This window comes from Coccinella septempunctata, chromosome 1 (assembly GCF_907165205.1).
Source record: "Coccinella septempunctata chromosome 1, icCocSept1.1, whole genome shotgun sequence".
NCBI lineage: Eukaryota > Metazoa > Arthropoda > Insecta > Coleoptera > Coccinellidae > Coccinella > Coccinella septempunctata.
In genome coordinates this window covers 50,905,866-50,927,141 of record NC_058189.1, presented here as the reverse complement: position 1 = coordinate 50,927,141, position 21,276 = coordinate 50,905,866, and the positions used below count along the sequence as shown (strand labels likewise).

At 31.9% G+C, this 21,276-nt stretch overlaps 2 protein-coding genes across 4 annotated transcripts; one reads left to right on the top strand and one right to left on the bottom strand.

Annotated features, from left to right (window-relative positions):
- Positions 1 to 225: 225 nt before the first annotated feature.
- LOC123311856 (uncharacterized protein C630.12) lies at positions 226 to 3,868 on the bottom strand. 2 transcript variants are annotated; one of them, XM_044895961.1, is made up of 6 exons: positions 3,710 to 3,852; positions 3,203 to 3,457; positions 2,902 to 3,064; positions 1,061 to 1,318; positions 419 to 650; positions 226 to 363 (listed from the first exon to the last, which is right to left on the bottom strand). In XM_044895961.1, the coding sequence occupies exons 1-6, from the start codon at positions 3,730 to 3,732 to the stop codon at positions 242 to 244; spliced, it is 1,053 nt and encodes a 350-aa protein (XP_044751896.1). In that variant the 5' UTR covers positions 3,733 to 3,852; the 3' UTR covers positions 226 to 241. The 2 variants fall into 2 exon arrangements, with proteins under 2 accessions (XP_044751896.1, XP_044751899.1); XM_044895964.1 differs by lacking the exons at positions 2,902 to 3,064; positions 3,203 to 3,457 and having other exon boundaries at positions 3,710 to 3,868.
- Positions 3,869 to 4,340: 472 nt separating this feature from the next.
- On the top strand, positions 4,341 to 19,163 carry LOC123314739 (organic cation transporter protein). 2 transcript variants are annotated; one of them, XM_044900055.1, is made up of 10 exons: positions 4,342 to 4,630; positions 7,000 to 7,189; positions 12,309 to 12,412; positions 12,531 to 12,685; positions 12,747 to 12,915; positions 13,242 to 13,478; positions 13,541 to 13,755; positions 14,082 to 14,263; positions 14,317 to 14,453; positions 15,861 to 19,163. In XM_044900055.1, the coding sequence occupies exons 1-10, from the start codon at positions 4,488 to 4,490 to the stop codon at positions 15,916 to 15,918; spliced, it is 1,590 nt and encodes a 529-aa protein (XP_044755990.1). In that variant the 5' UTR covers positions 4,342 to 4,487; the 3' UTR covers positions 15,919 to 19,163. The 2 variants fall into 2 exon arrangements, with proteins under 2 accessions (XP_044756000.1, XP_044755990.1); XM_044900065.1 differs by lacking the exon at positions 15,861 to 19,163 and having other exon boundaries at positions 4,341 to 4,630; positions 14,317 to 14,457.
- The last annotated feature ends 2,113 nt before the right edge of the window (positions 19,164 to 21,276 follow it).

The following is a 21,276-nucleotide window of genomic DNA, read 5'->3' as shown; positions in this document are numbered from 1 at the left end:
AATCAAATTATTGCAGTATTGTGAAAATTGTCTTCCTCAATGTTTGTAATTTTGGCTCCTGCTGATATTATTCAGTGAGAAAATTTATTGAGATTCAATATACATATATCATATGCTTTTGTTTCATTTAACAAAAAACTATCTGAGGAGTTATCATTCCGTATCAATGCATTTAAAACCTTCATAGATTGTATTTGAATTTTTTACTACCAAAAGATAAGATTGAAGAGTGGTAAACAATTTATTTATAAAATTTGATAATTATAAAACATACCAACAACATTAACAACACGAAAATATAATTCCAAAGTTGGTGGAATCTGGACGGAGACCAAAGCACAGTGTACTTCAATTCATCATTCTCTACAGAAAACAAAAGACTAATCATATACATATATAAAAAAAACTTACTGCTTACCAATAACAGCATAACCGAAGCCAATATTTTCAGTGCCCATTCGATAAGAACAAGTGGGCACAAGAATCTCATATACATCATTCAAACCCAGGGTGAATTTGAACACCTTGTTGTATTCAGTTGTTATAGGAACAATGTGACGATCTTGTCTGAGAAACGCGGATGTACTGATAATCATTGCTCTGTGCTTATGACCTGCAAATATCAGCTGCGGTTGTAGATGTGACATCACCTAAAAAAATGGGAGTGGTAAATTATTGATATCTTCTTTATATGAGAATGAATCCATATTTTGCTTGAGAACAACTCAACCGATTTAATGAATCCTTAATGGTTCTTATACTTGGTGGTAGGTTCTTCCGTTATAAAGAAATAAGAAAACGGCGCAGAAAATTGATTAATTTAAGAAAACTTCACTTTTCAACATTGCATGTTTGGCAGTTCTCTCGTTTTAAGAATGTGAAATAAGACATTGTAGATTTCAAGGGCACTGCTTAGATCATCACTAAGATCTAAGACAGGAAAACTTTTTAATCAGGCTTATCATCGTCTTTTTTTTCGCATATGAAAGCATAACTTAACTGAATGCAGTGTATGGTGATTACAGGAAGAAATAAAGATATTTTAGACATATATTCTCACCTTCTCTACAAATACAGATGGTACAAACATCAGTGGCACATGGCTTAAAGCAATGTTGATCATGCTAGTATTATAAAAATTTCCTTTTTTGTACTTGGGGACAGAATGTGTTAGATAATTCACTTTCAGAAATGTTACTTGCTCAAATTCTATCACATCTGCTTGGTCAAAGTTAGACATAAACCTATTAATTTTTTTGGGAGTTATTCTCTCCAAGCCTTCCCCACCTATATCATTATCTCCTGGGATCCATATGTGCTGAAATATGCCTCTTGTTAATAAACAATCTCAAACCAACATTCATTGAAAACAAAATTTTATTAGTGTGTTAGTTAAAAAGTATCAAGTTTCTTCATATCACAAACATCCAGTTAAGTGGATTAATATAAAATCGATCATACACAGGGTTGTTTGAACTCAGTAGAAAGGGTTGGCTAACATTCAACGAGAACAAGCAATAGTTCGACAACCAAATCATGAAATGGACTTGGGCAATAATTGATATTTGTAATAATTTCGGCTTTCTTCTGTTCAAAGGACAACACTCTAACTAAACAACATTTTGAGAGGAAATAAAGGCAATTCACTTTCTTGGTATCAAGTGAAACAGATTATTTAAAACTATGTAATTCGTAATAATTAGTGAATCATTCGAGGAGGTTTCAAAAAAATAACATCTAGATACCTATACTACCATAAAAATAAAAGAAATCACATTGTATTAACTCTGAACTATACTTAATAGTACATATTTGGGGTTCTAAGTATCCAGAAAGGGATTCAATGAAAAAAACCTTTTGGATTTTTGCTTCTGAAATATCAAGAGCATTTAATGAAAGCGTAGTTATTAATACCAAACTGCCAGTTGAATACAGGGTGTTTCACGAAAAGTGTCCACTAGAAGTACCTATAGAACTTAATGAAATGTCTTTCTGAAAATTAATGGATCATAATGAATGGCTAGGATCTATTCAACTCAAGTATTCTTGTCTCGGGTTTCCACCGGTAATTGTCACAAATTGAGTCATTCTTTGTTATTTCAAATGGGACACCCTATATTTTATTACATCTTTGGATTCTCCATATAATTTTACCCACAGTTTATTTGAACTCACACCTACTCAAACCCCAAGGTTCTGGAGATATTAATTCAATTGTCTCAAATTAGACATAAAGATCGTCTTGAATGAATTTCTATAACTTCCTTCTGAAATACTAAAGATTTTTGAGAAGTTTAACAATTTATTCAAGACTATCTTTACTATAAATTCAAGACAAAAGAATTGAAATCCTCTGGTATTACCGGAAGTACCACCGAGACAAGAATATTTTATCGATTGAAATTCAATCTGGGAGGACCCTGTATTTTCTGAATATTTTAATTGAATATATTTTAGACCATTCATTATGATCAACAAATTTTCAGAAAAAAACTCCTTCGGATGTTTAGATAGGTATAGGAACACACTGATGATGAACATCCATAATCAAACTACATAACTGTTAGTTTTTAGTTTCATATGAAAAACTTTCTGGGCACATCAAACAACAGTTTTTTATTATGTAAAACAATAATTATTATTTAGCAGCACAGCTAGGGTTCCTTATGGTATAAATTGTCTAACAAAAAGGGACTATGGTAAGTATATCGAACTAGATCTAGAAGTTGTTTTAAGTAAGATTAGTTGCATTAGAATTGAAAAACCTAGAACTAATAGGTCAAAACTCCTTACAAGCTATTAAATCAAATGTTAAGAATAAGATTATGTAACTAAAATCTTCAATCTCTGTCAACTGAGCAACATCCATGTTAAGAAGTGATATGAAATTTGATCCTTTACCTTGTTATCATCTTGTTTAGGAAATATATTAAAAAAACGATTGAGATTCTCATTGTATTCTTCATCAGTAGCTATTGATCCTTCATCCATTAAATCACCCAAAAAAATTGTAACATCCGGTTGAGCAAAATTCAAAGCGTGACGGTAAGTTTTCTTAAGATAACTGCAAGTACATTTATGTGGAAATAGAGATGTGATATTATTGAACCCTAGTAATTTGAAGGCCAATTCCACAATCATCACAGATTTTTGCTATCGGGAAGCAAAAATATGGTACTTCCAAATCACAGCTTTAACTCACCTATCTGAATCATACTTTGTAATGAAGCGCAAATGGTTCCAAATATCTTTCTCCTCATGCTCAATAATCTGAGGGTCCGCTACCAATAAAATTTTCAGGCACTTTGAAGTATTTGAACATTCTATATGAAACCAATTTCTTTCATTGTAGACATGTGAAAGTATTTCTACATAATAGACGTAAAAAAGAGATAGAAGGAGTATAAATATGATGATATGTTTTTTACATATTGAGAATATTCTTCTATTGAAATATCTGAAATATATAATAACATTAAAAAAGCATTGTTATGAAAGCTAATAATAGAAAAGAGGAGATACGGAATTTATAACTTCAATGCAGAGAACTCAATGTTTATTGAGTTGGCTCATAGCTTACTAGAACTTCTAATAGGCTATGGTTGACTACTTTAATGTTGCAATAATTGGTTTTGTACTATTGTGTTTATTCAACCTCTGTTACTGAAATTTGGCTGTATTGGAGAGGAAAACAATTATTTGACATCACCTGAAATAAACCATCCTTAGCATTCGAAGATATCCTTCCTGTCATGTTATAAACATACTGATATTCACACAATACAACAAAAAATGTCCATAGTTCATGTTCATATTTCACATTACTTTTTTATCAACAAATAACAAAAACAAAATGATTTATTTTATAGGTTATATCAAAGAGGAACTCTTTGGTTATATCCTCTTTGGTTATATCCAGAGATATCTCTGGAACATAGACTTATACAAAGATATTACCAAAGAGTAACCAACTGGTTACTCTTTGATATTACACACCTGTGTGTAATATCTTTGGACTTATAGTACAATGTTATTTATAAGTCTATGCTCTGGAATGATATCAGAAAAACCAGAGACAAGAGAGACTTTCCCTTTCTCTATGAGAAAAACTTCCCAGAGATATATCTCTGCAAACTTCCTTGCTTGTGTTCTCTGTTCTCTGCTTGTATTCGAACTTTCTCTATGACCAAAGATTATAATCTTTGTCTATGACTAAATGCACTAAACGTCATTTTGGCATCACACATGTATGGTTTCTAACCTCAATATTTTGATATTTTCTTTTCACTTTTCAGTAGACTTTTGTTTACGGATGGGTGTAGAAGTTCGCGATGTCGTTTAATTAAATCACAGAAACACTGTAATCTGTAATAACCAACAGTTATTCAAGAACAGTTTCATTCAGGACAACCTCTTCATTTACTTTTTTCCATTCAACATATAATGTTTTTCGATTATTAATGATACAATAAATTTTTCTTCACATTATGGGGTACGAAGAAGTTATTCATGTGTTAGGAGATTTCGGAAGGTATCAAAAAAGGATATATTTCCTCTTATGCTTACCTGCTATTTTATGTGCTTTCCATAAATTGGCGAATGTTTTCTTAATAGCAGAACCTCACCAGAGGTAAGTGAACTCTGATAATATATTTCATAATATAACTCAAAAACCACCTCAAAATTTGTCCACAAATTATCGATTGAAATGTTAGTCTTAATATTAAAAAAAAAGACTATACACTTATTTTCAAGACAATAAAATAATTATATTATCGAGGATATTATTCAATTTGGATAATTATAATTCCTCAATTGGCCAATAAGTTAAGAGTTGCCTTGAACACCTTCAGAAAGAAAATTAAAATTTGTATGTGGTTGTCATGTTTTCGATAATGGAAAGTCTGAAATAATAATTATTAACTATGAATAAGGTTGAAAAATCCTATATCCTGTCTGAAGTACCGTACTAGATTATATTTTTTTTATCAATAAAGAGCTTTTATCCTCGGTGATAAAAATACTCATGATTTAATTTGATCAATTAACTGCCTAATTAAAAAATGTGTGGTCTTTGAATATAATCGCTCGAAGTTTTAGCTGTTTTGATTTTTTGAATCGAATGATTGAGTACTCCATCAATATAAAACTGTTGGCTACTCAATACTAAGTGTTGTGATATCGGAAAACTCATATTATTCAGATAGAATATTTTTTATTACTAATAACTTGATTAAGTTGAATTCTATATCTCGATTCGTAATCACCAAAAAACAATTTTTATATGATTGAATGATGAATACTGAATTTAGTAGCTTATACAGGGTATGCATAGACCTTAGTGGAAAATAGTAAAGCTACATTCACAATCAATTCACGGGCCGAAGTGCACTTCGGCACGGAAGCTTAGCAGATGGCGTTCTCCGTTACCATTCACAATGAAATTCAAGACCAAATTTCTTGCAAGTCGCAAACTATCACTTCGGCAAGGAATTTCGTGCCGGCTATAGATGATGCTGATGCTTATGTTTTGATCAGTTACATTTTTGATTCATTTGAGTATATGGTTCCAAGATTATTGCGCATGGTAAATTTCGTGCCGAAGTGCACTTCGGCCCGCGAATTGATTGTGAATGCAGCTTTAGTCTATGTATCAAGGAGAATGCGATGTCGCGTGCGATATATAGAATATTGAAAAAATTCACAAGTTTAGTATAAACTCTGTTATTTCAAACTACACACCCTACATTTCATTACAGATTTATTCTGTTATACAAAATATTAACTGCGATTTATTTGATTGATTTGATTTATTTATTCCCCAAACCTAAAATTTCTGGAGATATTAATTAATTTCCCTCAAACTTGACGTAAAGATCTCGGTAAAGATAGTCTTTTATGAATTGTTATTATAAATTACTGCAGACCCAGGTTTCAGAGGTTTTTTAGATTCTATATCTTGTCTATGGGGTGTCCCATATGAAAAAACAAACATCCAGTATAAGCGGAAATACTACCAAGATAAGAATATTTTAGTTGAATGAATCTAACCATACATTATGATCAACAGATTTCCAGGAAAAAATCTCATTTCTCTGGATACTTCTAGTTGGCACTTCGCTTGAAACAGCCTTTATACAGGGTTAGAACTATTTAGAGGGGGACTACAGGGATATCGAAATACAGGATAGCTTAATTACGAACAAGTTGCGTTTTTCAAGGATGAGTGGGTGGGTGTAAACAGTTCCCAAATATCTCTGATGGTTCCTGAGATATCTCGAAAAAACTGAAAATCAAGATTATCATTTTTTCTTCATAACTCATTTGTTTTTGGAGATAACTACACGAAATTCGGTTTGTAGTCATAATCATATAAACCGATTATACTGGTGTACTACTTTTTTGTAATTTAAGCCACCCTTTATTGTTAACGGTATTCGATATTCCTATAGTCAGCCTCTAAATAGTTCTAACCCTGTATAATATATATGAATATTGATGAAAATTTTCACTTCATAATTGCCTTCTAGATAGGTATATACGAGGGTATGTAGTACAAATCTTGGAACATAGATACATGTATTTATGTTCTAAGGTACAAATAAATTTCTTATGAAATTTTGCGATCCAATTTGATTTGTGTTACTACTTCGAGCCATACTTATAACAGTTTTCCGAGTAGTTTTTCCATCTCCCACTTCATACGAACAGAAACTAGTGTGACACAGAGTTCTAGCATTTGGTATTCAGCCTTTCAGCCCTCATACTCAATCAGAGACAGTTGTCTCTGTACTCAATGGTTCTAGAGACCTGACCAAAAACTTTGGAGAGTCACATTGGGGTCTAATAATATTATTTTTTTTAGTTTTATCTGAAACGTTCGATTTTATTAAAAAAAAATCAAATTTGCAGTTTTTTGAAATTAATAATGATGGAATATTTCTTCGAATGAATGCATGGAAACAAAAAAACACTTGAAAATATTGTATTTTTTTTCAGATGCCGACTACCATTCGAAACTAAAGATGCCACCTACAGCATAAATGAAACCCTTTTTCCAGAATATTACCCATATGATACAATCAATAAAAAATATTCAGAATGCGAAATCATAATAGACAACAAAACTGAAAAATGTACCGAATATATCTACGATCACTCTGTATATGGCTATACCACTGTTATAGAGGTAAGTGTTATTTTCTTTTTCACATTTCATCAGTTCACCTTCTTTCACCTTTAAAATACCTTCATTTAGATCGTAGGGATGAAGTCCCAAAATTAATATCGCTCAGGGTTCGTGATCATTCTTATAAATGATTTAACAATAAATCATTTTCATGAGGAATGCCGAATTATCATCAAATAGATTGGAAAATTCCTTTCGCTTATAGATAATTTCTATTAATATAAATTTGGTATGTTGTATCCTGAATGCAATGTTATTATTGGAAAGGACAAATTAAGTGTTTACCCTATGTCGTAAATTATTCTAACGGATAATGGAGTATGCTATTATTCTGCTCTGCATTCGACAGTTCCGAAAGTTTCAGCCACCTGAAGGTGCTATCATAATAACGAAACGCGAAATGAAAATCACGCAAGAAAGATGCGGTCAAGTTACTAATTAGCTTCATAATAAGAAATCCCGAAATATGTTTCAAAAAACGTGGAGGCTGAAGAATGATTGTTTACTGTTGGAATGGAAAAAAAATTTTCTCATTGATCGGAGTTTTTTCAAAGAAAATCACTGATGATAGCAATTGACGTATGGCGAAACCCATATATAATAAATAAACCCAGAATAATTAATTGAAATAAGAGAAAACAACTTTAACTTCTAGCATCAGACAAGCATGATACCTTTGAGTATTCAACCCCAATACTCAATGATGATACTGATACTGGCTGACATCTCTCAGCCTTCGATACTTTTTTTTTTGGATACTTGCAATCGCTTATTTTCTTTATGATGTTAATGATAATCCTTTACTTGAACATTTTTTCATTGTTTATCTATTACGGAATTTTTAGTTTTCAAATAAGGTCGACCACTTTTCAGGCGTTTTAGGGGAAACTGCGCGACTCGCTACGGGATGAAATTTTGTACTACTTACTACTATAATATAATAATAGTCGTCCCAGATTTTGACTCATATCACTTCTAAAGATCAGAGGATTGATTCAAAATCAATACTTTGATAATGCAAGCTTAACTTCTGTTTACAGAATAAAAAGAACTATCTAATAATGTGTTTCTTGGGTTATCACTTCGAGGGCTATTCTTATTACGTCTATTGGATTGACATTATATTTAGGAATTTAGGTAGATTTTTTTTCCAAATTTTTGGGTTGGATGTTGAAACACCAGTTCGATTGGACATACTGTATAGTGTATGGTATTCCGCTTCCAGATTGTGATGTGTGTAAGTTGCTGATTCTTTTTTTTGGAAGATTAGATTGTTGAAATTTGGAACTATATTCCCAAATTTTCCTCATAAATGGACCCGTTCAGAGATAATGAGGTCATGTTATATCTCTCCAGTTCTAGCGGAGGTTATCTTACGTATGTTTCATTTACGCTATTTTAATGATCTAAAGGATCGCGTTTTTAACGGAACATTAGCCTCTTGGTAATTCTTTTATAATAATATATGGCATTCAAAATTAGAAAAATTCCAAAGCTCCTATTTTTACAGTTTTTGGTACGCAAATTACAACGATATCTTCTAGAAAACACTCCTATACCTAATCGAAATTTTCGGCTAATGAACTCGATTTCGACTATGGGTTTGTTTGAGTTATTTACAGCATGCGGAACCTTCAGTCATGCCAATTCTGCTCACACTTGATACCTGATTTCTTTTTTTCTTCCACTTCAAGAATATTACTCGTACTAACAATAAAAATTGGCCTATATGAATATTGTTCATCGAGGCTCTCAAATTGATTGCTCGAAAACTATTGAATAGATGTCGCCGATACTTTGCACTTCATAAATAACATGATTTTTACAAGTTTCATAAACCACTACACCATTTTCGATACCTTTAGATTGACGGAGATAAAAATAAAAACAAGTTTTACTTCAACCCACATGATGATGGATCCGCTATTATGATAGCGGGACAAGTGCAGTATTTTATATAATAATATGTTTAAGTTCTGAAAATTCTGTCAATATCAGTTTCACCTTTGAGTATTCAATGGGGTGAATACTCAATAGTTTCACTCAAAAACTACTGAGCTAACTCCGTGAAGCTCTTAAAACCATCGTGAATGGCAGTCACTGCCTTTTTGGACTAGATTAAATCAATTATTAGAAGTTTCCGCGAAGAACCTGGACGGATGACGAGTCAAATTTTTTTTTATTCATACGACGCAGAAGAAAAGATCAGCTATGAATAATCCGCACGGTTTTTTCGCTGAATTTAAAAAAAAATTTCATTCAAAATTATTCGCCTGATTTTGATAAACGAAACATAAGAATATATTCCAGAAAAATTCTTCGATGTGTATTTATGAATCTCGGGATGTGCAGTTTTTCAATCTGCCTTGGCACAAGATGAAATTAATAATTACATATCAAAAGAAAAAAAAGAGGATTCGATTTTGGAATGCTATATTATCTTGGCGATGTTGATAACCTGGAAATTTTCCTTTCATTAGATATATCCGTTCCTGAATTAAATTTGTTTAAAATTTATCTATAAATATAGTGTTCACAGTTTCTTGAACTATGATGAAATGATAACCATATTTATATCGCATCCGAAGGGTTTTATTATCTTCATCTGCAGTAAAGGTCACGATTATAATTCACTTGAATTTCTCTCTTGGAAATGGCCTAGTTGAGAACACTATATTATGTTGAATAAATAAAATATGTATTTCCTGTTCTTACAATTTAATTGGGTAATAAAAAATGCATTTCGTATGATGAATTCTAAGGGATCCCCAGATGTAGAACAAAGGTTCTAATTCAATAACCTTTTTTTCTGGCAGAAAATTCAAAAGTTCGACCAGAAAATCTTCATTATTTATTGAAAAATCGTTTCAACTCGGATTTGTTGAATACGACAAATGCAATTCTGAACATTAATTGACTATGAGATTATTTGAACTCATTGTCAATATTAATCCAATATTTCAAGGCTATCCCTTACATATTTATGTAGGGGGTAACCTTGAAATATTGCAAATTCCTATATGTCACTAGTGAGTCCAGACATGTTATCTCTAATAAGCTTCCAAGCATGACCATCGGGTAATGAGACACATATACATTTGAACTACATATAGAGAATTAATTCACCTTTGCTCTTGAAATAGCATTAATGAAAATCATGAATTTTCCTGTTATTAATCACTGGGAATAGGGGAAAAATGCAATTTATACAGTTCAGAATTACCTGTAGAAAAAAAAGAGATCATTTCGAGGGGATTGGATCCTATTTCGTTTTATATAATGAAAAAAATCATATGTATTATGTAGAACGTCTTCCGGATCCAGCTAAGTTGCTATGTACATAGCCCTAGTTTGCTGAAAATTTAAAATTCAATGTAAATATTTTCACGCACGAACTGGATATCATTTTTAATCGTATTGCATATATTGCAGAACTTTGTAATCCTCATAGGAAATGTACGATTTCCATCTTACATTACAAATATCAGTGTTGCAATTCTTGAGCAATATTAAATTCACTTATTCAGCATTCAGCCTTGAACTTTTTCTTGATGAAGTTCATTACCTAGAAATAGGTCAGCGGCATCATGAATAAGTAACGTATTCTCGATTTCCTATACCTGGTGTCCTATTAAAAAAGACCAACTCCTGATATTTCTCATAGTGTACCTAATGATTAGGAACAAATGGAATACGAGTATCATGTATCATATCGACACTATTGACATTTGTGACGATTTACGTCAAGGAAGCAAATGATGCTGTGGGTTCAATGATCCATCTATTTAGAAAAATTTAAGACTCTTTTCTGGTTGTATTTCTTTGAAACTTGCTTTCTTCTTCTCGCTTGAAATGCATTAGAAATGTTTCATATTGGCATATAATATACAGGGTGTTCCTAAATTGGAGGTACAAACGAAAAAGGGGGATTCCTTGACTGATTTTAAGAAAAAGTCTCATAAGTTTTCTTGTAGTAATACATTTATTGTAATGATTTTACGAGTTTGATCAAATTTTTATGAATAATTGCTACAGGTCGGTCAAATAATCATAAAAACTAATAATGAATTTATTCATCACAGCTTACTAACTCGATTTTTATGACATTTTGGATTATTCTGAGGATTTCGAGAGAATCGTTCAAAATTCACAAAACAACAAGAGACCATAAAATTTAGTATAACAACAAAGCTTCTTTTTACATTTTTTCAATTTAACAGTGACTCACCAATAAAAATACGTTCTGAAGCAAAACAGGGGACAGTCTTTCATAACAAATATCACCCTGTAGAATTTGCTGTCGAAATCGGCATGTCCATGATAATATTCATCCAAATTTCAGTTGAATATCTTTTGAAAAGTAGATACTATAAGAGAAAAAAATTCTAACTAAGGACACCATGTATCTCGAAAACGAATCGTTGGCGGTCTCATGCTTATGAGAATTTTTTTTTCTTAAAAATTTCTCAAGGAATCTCCTCTTTTCGTTTGTACCTCCAATTTACGAACACCCTGTATAGTGCGTTAAAAGTAAAGTACAAATTCATATCTATTGTATTTACTGAGTATTTTGTATAAAAATAATTTTCTTTTTAAATTACGCAACTTTTCATGTAAAATTGAGGAGTTGCGGGAGTCATGCACCTTTTACTAGGGGTGGAGGGTTGTTAGGTTTTTTTTATTAAGAAATCCTCATTTTTGTGCAGAAATGTATAGACCTTTTGTTACTGGAGGATAATTAGGTCTTTGGTGCTTTTTATTTAATTCGAATTTTTATTTTTTTATGTATTTTATACGCTTTAGGAGTGATAAATGTTTTCGAAGTTTCATCGAAACCTTGCCATTTTCGTTGGGTAGTAATTGATAAAAGATTTCCATTTATGCTTGTAATGGTGAATTTCATTTCAGGTAATTCATTGAGGAATGACCCTACGAAAAATGTTTATTTTGGATAACACTCCAAAAACATCTATCACTCCTAAAGTGTATGTAAATATACGTATACGTATACATAAAAGAAGTTAGAATTCGAATTCAGTACCCAATAATTCTCAGCAACAAAAGATCTATCAACTATTATATACTATTATGCATTACTGAAATTGAGATATTATTTCAGTGGGACCTAACATGTTCTAAGACGTATCTTGTAGCCACAGGAAATGCTTTATTCATGTTTGGAGTCATGCTTGGATCTATCATATTTGGGCAACTGTCTGACCGGTAAGTTTAATCCTTGGCAAACAAGTTTTAACTTGCCACTTTGGTTGATTAAAATGATTCCAAGTATCATGGTGTTTGTTCATCATAATTTTAATTCTATTTTTTGTTTCCATCGAAGGTATGGAAGAAAGTTAATATTTTTCATATCTCTGATACTCCAAGTAACCGCTGGAATCCTCGCTTCTGTAGCACCAGAGTTTTGGAGTTTTACATTCGCTAGAATGATTATAGGATCAACAACTTCTGGAGTGTTTCTAGTAGCATATGTTATTGGTATGTAATGTATTTTCATACATTGAAGAATGACTACTTAGTAGTTATTATTTAATTTTAGCCTTGGAAATGGTATCAGCTAATAAAAGACCTATTGCTGGAACAGTCTGCCAGATGTTCTTCTCTGTTGGTTACATGCTCACTGCTGTATTCGCCATTTATATAGATAATTGGAGAACTCTACAATTAGCTTTGTCACTACCTGGTCTCTGTTTCCTCTGTTATTGGTGGTAAGTACATTTTTGAATGTATATTAAAATTTTTTTAATCTCTGTAGTAGGTCCCTGCCTTTGTTTATTTTCGAAAATGGTGATCATATGATCTGAAAACTGTACCCTAATGAAAGAGTTACATATAATCATATGATACCCTTATGATGAGTTCCATGTATTTGAATCTATAGGATCTATTTTTATTTATTATTTGATTAGAATGATTCTGAGAATAGTTAATGATTCCAGAATGTAAGTGGTTGATGAAAATTTCGATTATCACTACCACTGTTGAATTGTATATAGATGCATAGCATTACCTGCCAAAAACATAATTATTTTAGGTTTATTCCAGAGTCGGTTAGATGGCTGCTTTCGAAAAACAGATTAGTAGAAGCCAAGGAACTAATTCAACGTGCAGCGAAAGAAAATCGAGTGCATGTGACAGATAATGTCCTGGATGAAATGCTAATAAGTGAAATAGAGAAGACTGACAATCCCGGAAAGAAGGAATCAACGGTATTGGATATTTTCAAGTATCCGAAATTACGAAGGCGTGCCTTAATTATATTTTTCGATTGGTATGAAGTTGAAACGATGTAGATTATGAATTTATTCAATGATTAGTAATTGCAATTTACAGGTTTGCTTGTAACATAACTTATTATGGATTGTCGTGGAGCACAAATAATTTAGGTGGAAACCCGTACATAAATTTCGTTCTGTCTGGCTTAGTTGAGATACCAGCATATGCCTTTCTCATTGTGGTTCTGAATAGGTGGGGTAGGAAAAGGGTGCAATGTGGATGTATGATTGTAGCAGGGATGGCTTTACTCTCCTCCCTTATCATTTCAGCTGGTGAGTTTGATGAGATAGAAGTTCCTCAAGTAACCAATTATTAAATTTTTCTGAACTCAGATCTGCAAACGCCGATCTAGACTCTAGGTCTAGGAGGTGTTGAAATCTCAAGATAGTTTTCAGCTTTTTCTTGATCCACAAATTACCAGAAATGAATTTCTTTTGGTTCTCTAGATACTTCTAGTGGACACTTTGCATAAAACACCCTTTATATAAAGATTTTAGGTGATAAAATAATTCAAAACGAGCAATTATCCAGTTGGAACAGATCTTTCAATTTCTCAGAAGAGAGTTTTGTTCAATAGTCAAGATGATTTTTTTTACAGATCAATATTTTTTCATTGTACTCGCTGCTATGGTTGGGAAATTGGCAGTTACATCAGCATATGGAACAATTTATATATTTTCGACTGAACAGTTCCCTACTGTTATTAGAAATGCAGGTTTGGGGGCTTGCTCCACTTGTGCCCGAGTTGGTTCTGTGTTGGCGCCATACATTAATGTCTTGGTAAGCGGACCATTGTCCAAAAATACTTGTGTTGTTGATGAATTAATTTGTAGAACAAAATATGGCAGCCGTTACCTCTAGTCATTTTTGGAATAATTACGTTAATAGGAGGAGTGCTGAGTTTGTTGTTACCTGAAACATTGAATAAAAAACTTCCAGAAACCATGGAAGAAGGGGAATCTTTTGGACAGTAAGTACAAAAAACAATTTTGAAACAAAAGTACAGGAGGGGAAAAATTCGTTGTCTACTGAGAACTATAGCAGCTAGAAGAAAACTGATGACACATTTCCGAGCTCTTTTTCAGAGAAACAAAGAATGGCGAAAATCTTAGCTTCCTACGATTCTTCGTTTTTGAGTAATTAGTAGAAAATTAGATGTTTACGATTTCGAAAAGTTCTCATAACTTTTTTGTATTTGAAGTTACAGATCTGAAACTTGAACCTTCCACAGGCACTTTCGAATCATTAGGCGAACATTCGTTTTCTGAAATGCAAATTTTTATTGAATTTGTAATTTTTGAATTGGAAAAAATCTTTTGTCAGTAGATTCTACTTATAAAAGTGCCCAATGTTATATTTCGTATTCTGTTGTGTGGGTTCGCTATAATAATAATCTCTATCATGTCTTGATCTAAACTGTTCTTTATTAGTTTATTTCATTCTACATATGACATCCCCACTTATCATGAGGATGCGCAATGACACAAGTATATTACATCTCCCTTATTTTACAAAAGAAAAAAATAATTTGGATTTATGCATTATTGAATAAATATTCACAATATTATTTACATAAGAATAATTATATTTACAAATTATGAATAGGATAAAAGATCAGGTTTTTTAATCTTTCTTCCATATCGAGAGACTGGTGTTCGAGAGGTTGAAGGCTGAACATCAATTTCATTATCAATTACATTTTTCTCATTTTCAATCTCTGATTTACATTCGATTTCACATTTGGAAGTTTCTGGCAATGTTTCATCTTTTATCAAAGCTACAATCATCATCATCATCACTATCATAATACAATTGATTATTAGTATACATTGGTTTCAAATAATACCTATTTCTACGTTTCAATTCAACTTTTATTAATTGAATTTTTTACTATTTTGAATTAACTTTTTACTATAGTTCGCTAAATCGACTGCGCCATGTTATATTTCGTATTCTGTTGTGTGGGTTCGCTATAATAATAATCTCTATCATGTCTTGATCTAAACGGTTCTTTATTAGTTTATTTCATTCTACATATGACATCCCCACTTATTATGAGGATGCGCAATGACACAAGTATATTACACCCAAGAAGGTTCAAGTTTCAGATCTGTTACTTCAAAGACAAAAAAGTTATGAGAACTTTTCGAAATCGTCAAAATCTCAATTTTTATTTATAACTCAAAATCTAGAAATGATAGGGCGGTTCGGCTTTCAGATTTGGATTAGTCAGGAAAAATAAATCGAGAATGTGTCATCCGTTTTCTTCTAGCTGCTGTAGTTCTTGAGATCCCCCCAGTAGACAATGAATTTTGCCCACCCTGTACATTGAGGTCTAAAGGATCAAATATTTAATATATTATTTCAATATTTCCAGGAAAAAGACTGAAATTCAACAAATGGAGGAAGAGCCAATGAACAATGTTAAAGTTTGATTAGGCTTTAATTGACTTGGTGTATAACGGCATTTCAAAGTTAATTCATATATTTGTTGGAATTTCAAGAAGCCTTCTTCAAATCTGAATGAATTAAAGATTCAAAAGGCAGTACCAGAGACTCTGGCAGTACATATATAATATATTAGAAACTATGAAATAAAAACAATATTTTCATTCATTAAAAAAAAATTGAATTTATTTCTTGGCTCCATGAAATTTCTTTTGCAAATGAGAGTTCGGGGGTGAAGTCAAAAATCGACAACTATATCTCATTTTTAGTCTGCACTCCAACGAAGTAATGTAAGAAATTGCATTTGAAGATTAAATTTACTTGAATCAAAATCTGGATCAACTGTGTTCTTTTTACGTTTTTTTTTACAAAACTATTAAACCTGCAGCAAAGTTTCAATCGAACAACACTATCAATTACATGAATTTTTCTCTGAGATAATCTGAATACGTTTGAAAAATGCGATTATACTTTTTAAATCTGCTTATATTTTGATGTAACATATGAGGATGTATCGTACAACTGTTAATCTATTCTTTGGAGTTTTTATTATCATTGTAAATATAAACTTCAGATAGATTATTGTTTCCTATCAAGATCAATCAGAAAATTTGAATTTTTTTCAACTATTATACCAACTTAAGTTATTTATATTCTTTTCATTATTACAAATTTTTACTTCTTTACATTGTTATGTTTTAAAAATTATTATGATAATCTATCATATATTTTCGTTGCTCTATTATTCATTGCTTTTTCTAAAAACATAATATATAAATGTTTAATATGGTAAAGAAACAATTTTCTTAAGCCTATTTGTCGAACTTAACCCTAAATCAATTGAACAAATCTAGTCATTGTTTAAAGATTTCATAAACTCATAACTCAAACAGAATCATATTGATAAGGGGATGTAGTATTTTAAGAATGAATCAATGTATGTAATAATTTATGTATGAATTTTGACTGTGAATCTGGATGACATTTCATACTTTTATAAAATAACTTTAGTTTTGAATCTATTTAGAAACAAAATGTTGATTGCTTGTTCTATTCAGGTAAATTTTCCAGAGTTATCGTATTTGTAACGAATGAGGTGGAGGACCGAGTCAGAAAAATAAAATATCTGGTTGGTGCTTCAGCATTTCAGCGGTGGCGAGAGGTGCAGAGCACCCATAAAAATTGATATTCTAAAAAGCTTTCACTGATACCTCCACTACCTCAGCTTTCGCGTGGCTATACCCAAGTTTGCGTTACCGCGCAATCGCAATTTTGGGCATATACCATTAAGAACAAAATATAATTTTTCGAGATCCAAATTTATATTTTACGTTCCAAAGAAGACAAGACTGAGATAATATGCCTGTATTTATCTTATTAACAAACCAGCCCATGATATTATAGCATTCCTTCGTCATCAAAGAATAAATAACAAACAACAATTTGCCGAATACATTAGAATGATCAAAAAATAATAAAACTTGTCCAGATGAATATTTCTTGCACGTCTGGTTGTAATGGTTTGATTGATTTCCGCCTTTCTGTACGAAATATGCGAGTCAAAATTATTTTGGTAGGTTCTAACTTGTATGTCCTCCACCTCTAACTTGTATGTGCTAAAAATTTTTGCTCAATATTTTATCTTTAATTTAATAGTTTTTAGTTATCGTTTATATTCACTATTTACATTAACTACAACTTTTCGCCCATGCTCGAAAAATAGTCTTTCAATCATAATACGGCAGTTTCTCCGAATTGGGTGTAAAACATAACTTCTTTATGTTTTTTAAGGTCCTTTCGTTTGCATAAAAAGTGTAGAACTTTTCTACACTCGATTTGATTTGTAGTGTAGTTTATCTACACATAATCAAAAGGAGATGTAGATAAACTACACTGGTGTAAATTCAATCAGCAAACAAATACTAAAATCGAGTGTAGAAAAGTGCTACACTTTTTATGCAAACGAGAGGACCTTTAATCATTAGAATCGATTCTGAATCATGATTCACTGGTTCTCAATGTGGTATTTCACATTTCCCACAATACCTTCAGAATAATCCTATGTTTGCAGCTGATAAAGGACTATTTTGTTGACTGGTTTTGTGACCGGTAATCCTTTTTGACTAACTGGTGACAAATCAGAACTTCGTTTTGGTGATACTTTCCGATATTATGAGAAATTTTGAGATTTGTGGAAAATTTCTTTATAGCTAGCACCTATTAGATGCTTCTCATCGGTCGGTTGTTTGATCCGCCTTTCAGATATCAATACGTGTGCATAATAAAAATATTTCAAGTCGGAAGATGAGATCTTCGGGGTAATAGATGAATTTATGGGACCAGACTACGAATTTGATCCGCAATCCGCACCGTCTCCTATTTAATTCTTTCTTTACGCTGAGTAAGATACATCAAAGACTTTGGCCGATACTTTGATCGGTCTCGGTCTTTGAATAACATAAAGCTACAATCACATTATTTGAAAAAAATCGGTCGAGTTTGATGGGCTATGGAATTTGCCCAAAACGCCGGGAATTTGAAGTATTTCTACCAAACTATCGTAGACTACACGACACACTTCTCAACTACGATTATAGCTATAATCTTTGCGCTTAATTACTATTTGGCTGTGTTGTAAGTGGATTTAGACGGCAGAGGCAAGTCTATGGGTCGAATACCTGAGAGGAACCATTTAACCCTCTTAAGCGTGGTACACACTGCAGAAACCCGTTTCATGAAACCTGTAACAAGATTTGCAGACTGATGAGATTACGTGCACAACCGCGTTTTATGAAACTGGAGTTTCTTCGGCATCATACAAATCGTAGAACACCGTTTCTTCTGTCTGCGTGTTCTATAAAACCTGTGATATGAAAAACATTTCTAGAATTTTCTGCCAAGAATCGAGTTTCTCTAGTTGTACACGCGATTCCCGACGAGTATGGAGTGAACAGACTCTTGAGATAGCATATTTGATCTAAAGGCTCTTTACGAATGCATATGTTATAGCTAAGACTCAGTCATTGTATTAGATATTATTTTTTATATTCAAGTCTACATGTAAACGCAATTCATATTTTGTCTGGTCTAAAAATTATTGCTTGTTGCTTTGAAATCTCTGATTATTATACATGTGTTTATGTAGCTGTAAACAATAAATTGGGTTAGTTTGTATCTATACTGTATATGTCAAGTTCAAAGCTTGGAAGGAATAAAATATGTTTCATTTGAAGTATATAGTTTATATATGATTCAAAACAATACCGAAATTTTCGAAATATCAGTCCTTTTCACCATAGCTACTTAAGTATTGGAAGAGTAACAAATAGTAAGGAAGCTGGATGCCAAAATTTTTATATGATTTGTTTGTGTAGCATACATTATTAAATCCCACTCTCGTGCTATAAGAAGCATTAGGAGGCCTGCAATACTATACTGAATTTTTGCCAGTTGATAGAGCTTCAAAAATGTAAAAATGAAAAGGTATGCTAAATTATTTGTTATATACCATCTCATTTTCTGGACATACCAATTTTTATTAATCGTTTTCATTATTTCATATGATCTGTATTCAACATTGTTTCTATGTAACTTCTTATATTACCCCCTAAACGAAATCTCGATACGCCACTGCCTTTACTAGTCGATACATCAATGGTTAAGCCCAAAGATAGAGAGATTAACAGAAATTCCTTATTTTTTCCATGTTTCTAGTTAGGTTAGTTTTCAGTTTTGTGAGGTTATTTCAAGTCATTTGAAGTTACCAGAGTGTAAATAAACAATACTCAAAGATTAAAGAGTTATAATCTTTGGCAATACTATACATAACAATAATATATCGTTTAATAAATAGTAATAATAGTCTATGATGTCACCGAATAAAGCAAAGATGGAAGAGAGCAGGGACCAAGTCTCACCCAAAACTAACAATAATTTGTAAGTAATATTTTTCTCTCACATTTCGTTATTTCGTGAAACATGAAATGATAAACGTATGTACTTCTTTTACTCGTCTGATTATATCATAGCAGAGACAAACTTTGTCTCTGATCATAGTCTATGGATTATATTCACACTTCACGCATTGTCGTCGATTTTAATGAGTTTATGTTTTATCGGTTAGTTGAGAGTATAATATTGAAAATATAATTTTACATGGCAATACATAAATCCTAAGTACTAGTGATGTAATTAAAGAATAACTTTTGGACAGTAAGTATCCTAATATCAGGGCTTGTAAATATCATACTGTTTCTTTGAGAAAAAAATACTTATGAACGTTTCCATATCGTTACTATTAAATGTTATGTATTTTATTTTCAGATGGACAAAAGTGGACTCCTCAAATGATATGACGAAAAGGCTTGCTTTGCAGGAATCTTTGCGGGGACTCCAGGGAAATATTAAATTTATTTTGAGCATAATGGAAAGGAAAACATAATATATATATAAATATACACTCTGCAATTTTTATTAATCTCAACCTATACTGCTTTACCTCTTCTGCTGTTCACCCTTACCACAGATGAACCTGAAAAGAAGAAATCTTTAAGAATATTATTACCACGTTGACTGTCCCATGCATCACATATGATGCATAAAGATTTTCGCCAGGAGTTCATAAGTCGTATGTGATTCATTTAACGTTCAAGATAAATATGGTTACTATTCATGAACGCTACAGTGTGATCAGTTTATATGGGCTGCACATCGTGTAGAAGTATGTATAGATGACCTCAATCATAATGAATCATAGGTGATTCAAGAAACGTCAGCATCAAGCATTCCATTGTACTTGAAAATTTTGAACATGAACACTTCATTAAATGGCTGCGGAATCAATTTTTTGAAGAATATATATTTTATCACTCAAAAGTAACCTTAATATTTCGATAAATGTGTTGAACGTGGGGGGTGAAAAAAAAATTAGAATGGGGACAGTCAAAATGTTAAAATAATATGTATTTCAAAATTACATAACTCTAGGCATCATTCATAGAGGATTGATTGTCATAAAAGTGGGATATGAAAATTGGTCAATTCCGTTTCAGTTGAATGTTTATTGCATTTTAGAAGGTCTTTTTTCAAGTTATATATTAATGATCGTATGCAATGTTTCATTAAACAAAGGTTAAATCCTTAAACCAAGTTTAAGTATAGATTTACTATGGAATTAAGACGTTTTGACGGTTTAATCTCATTTAACGCATACAGCCATAAATCTTCTTTCAACATGAGCTAATACTTTAGACTCTACCTATGGAGAATGGGGAATTCTCCTCAATTTGGGTTATCACAGCATATGCAAGTTTAAATAATGATGAGTTTCATTCATGAATTTTTCA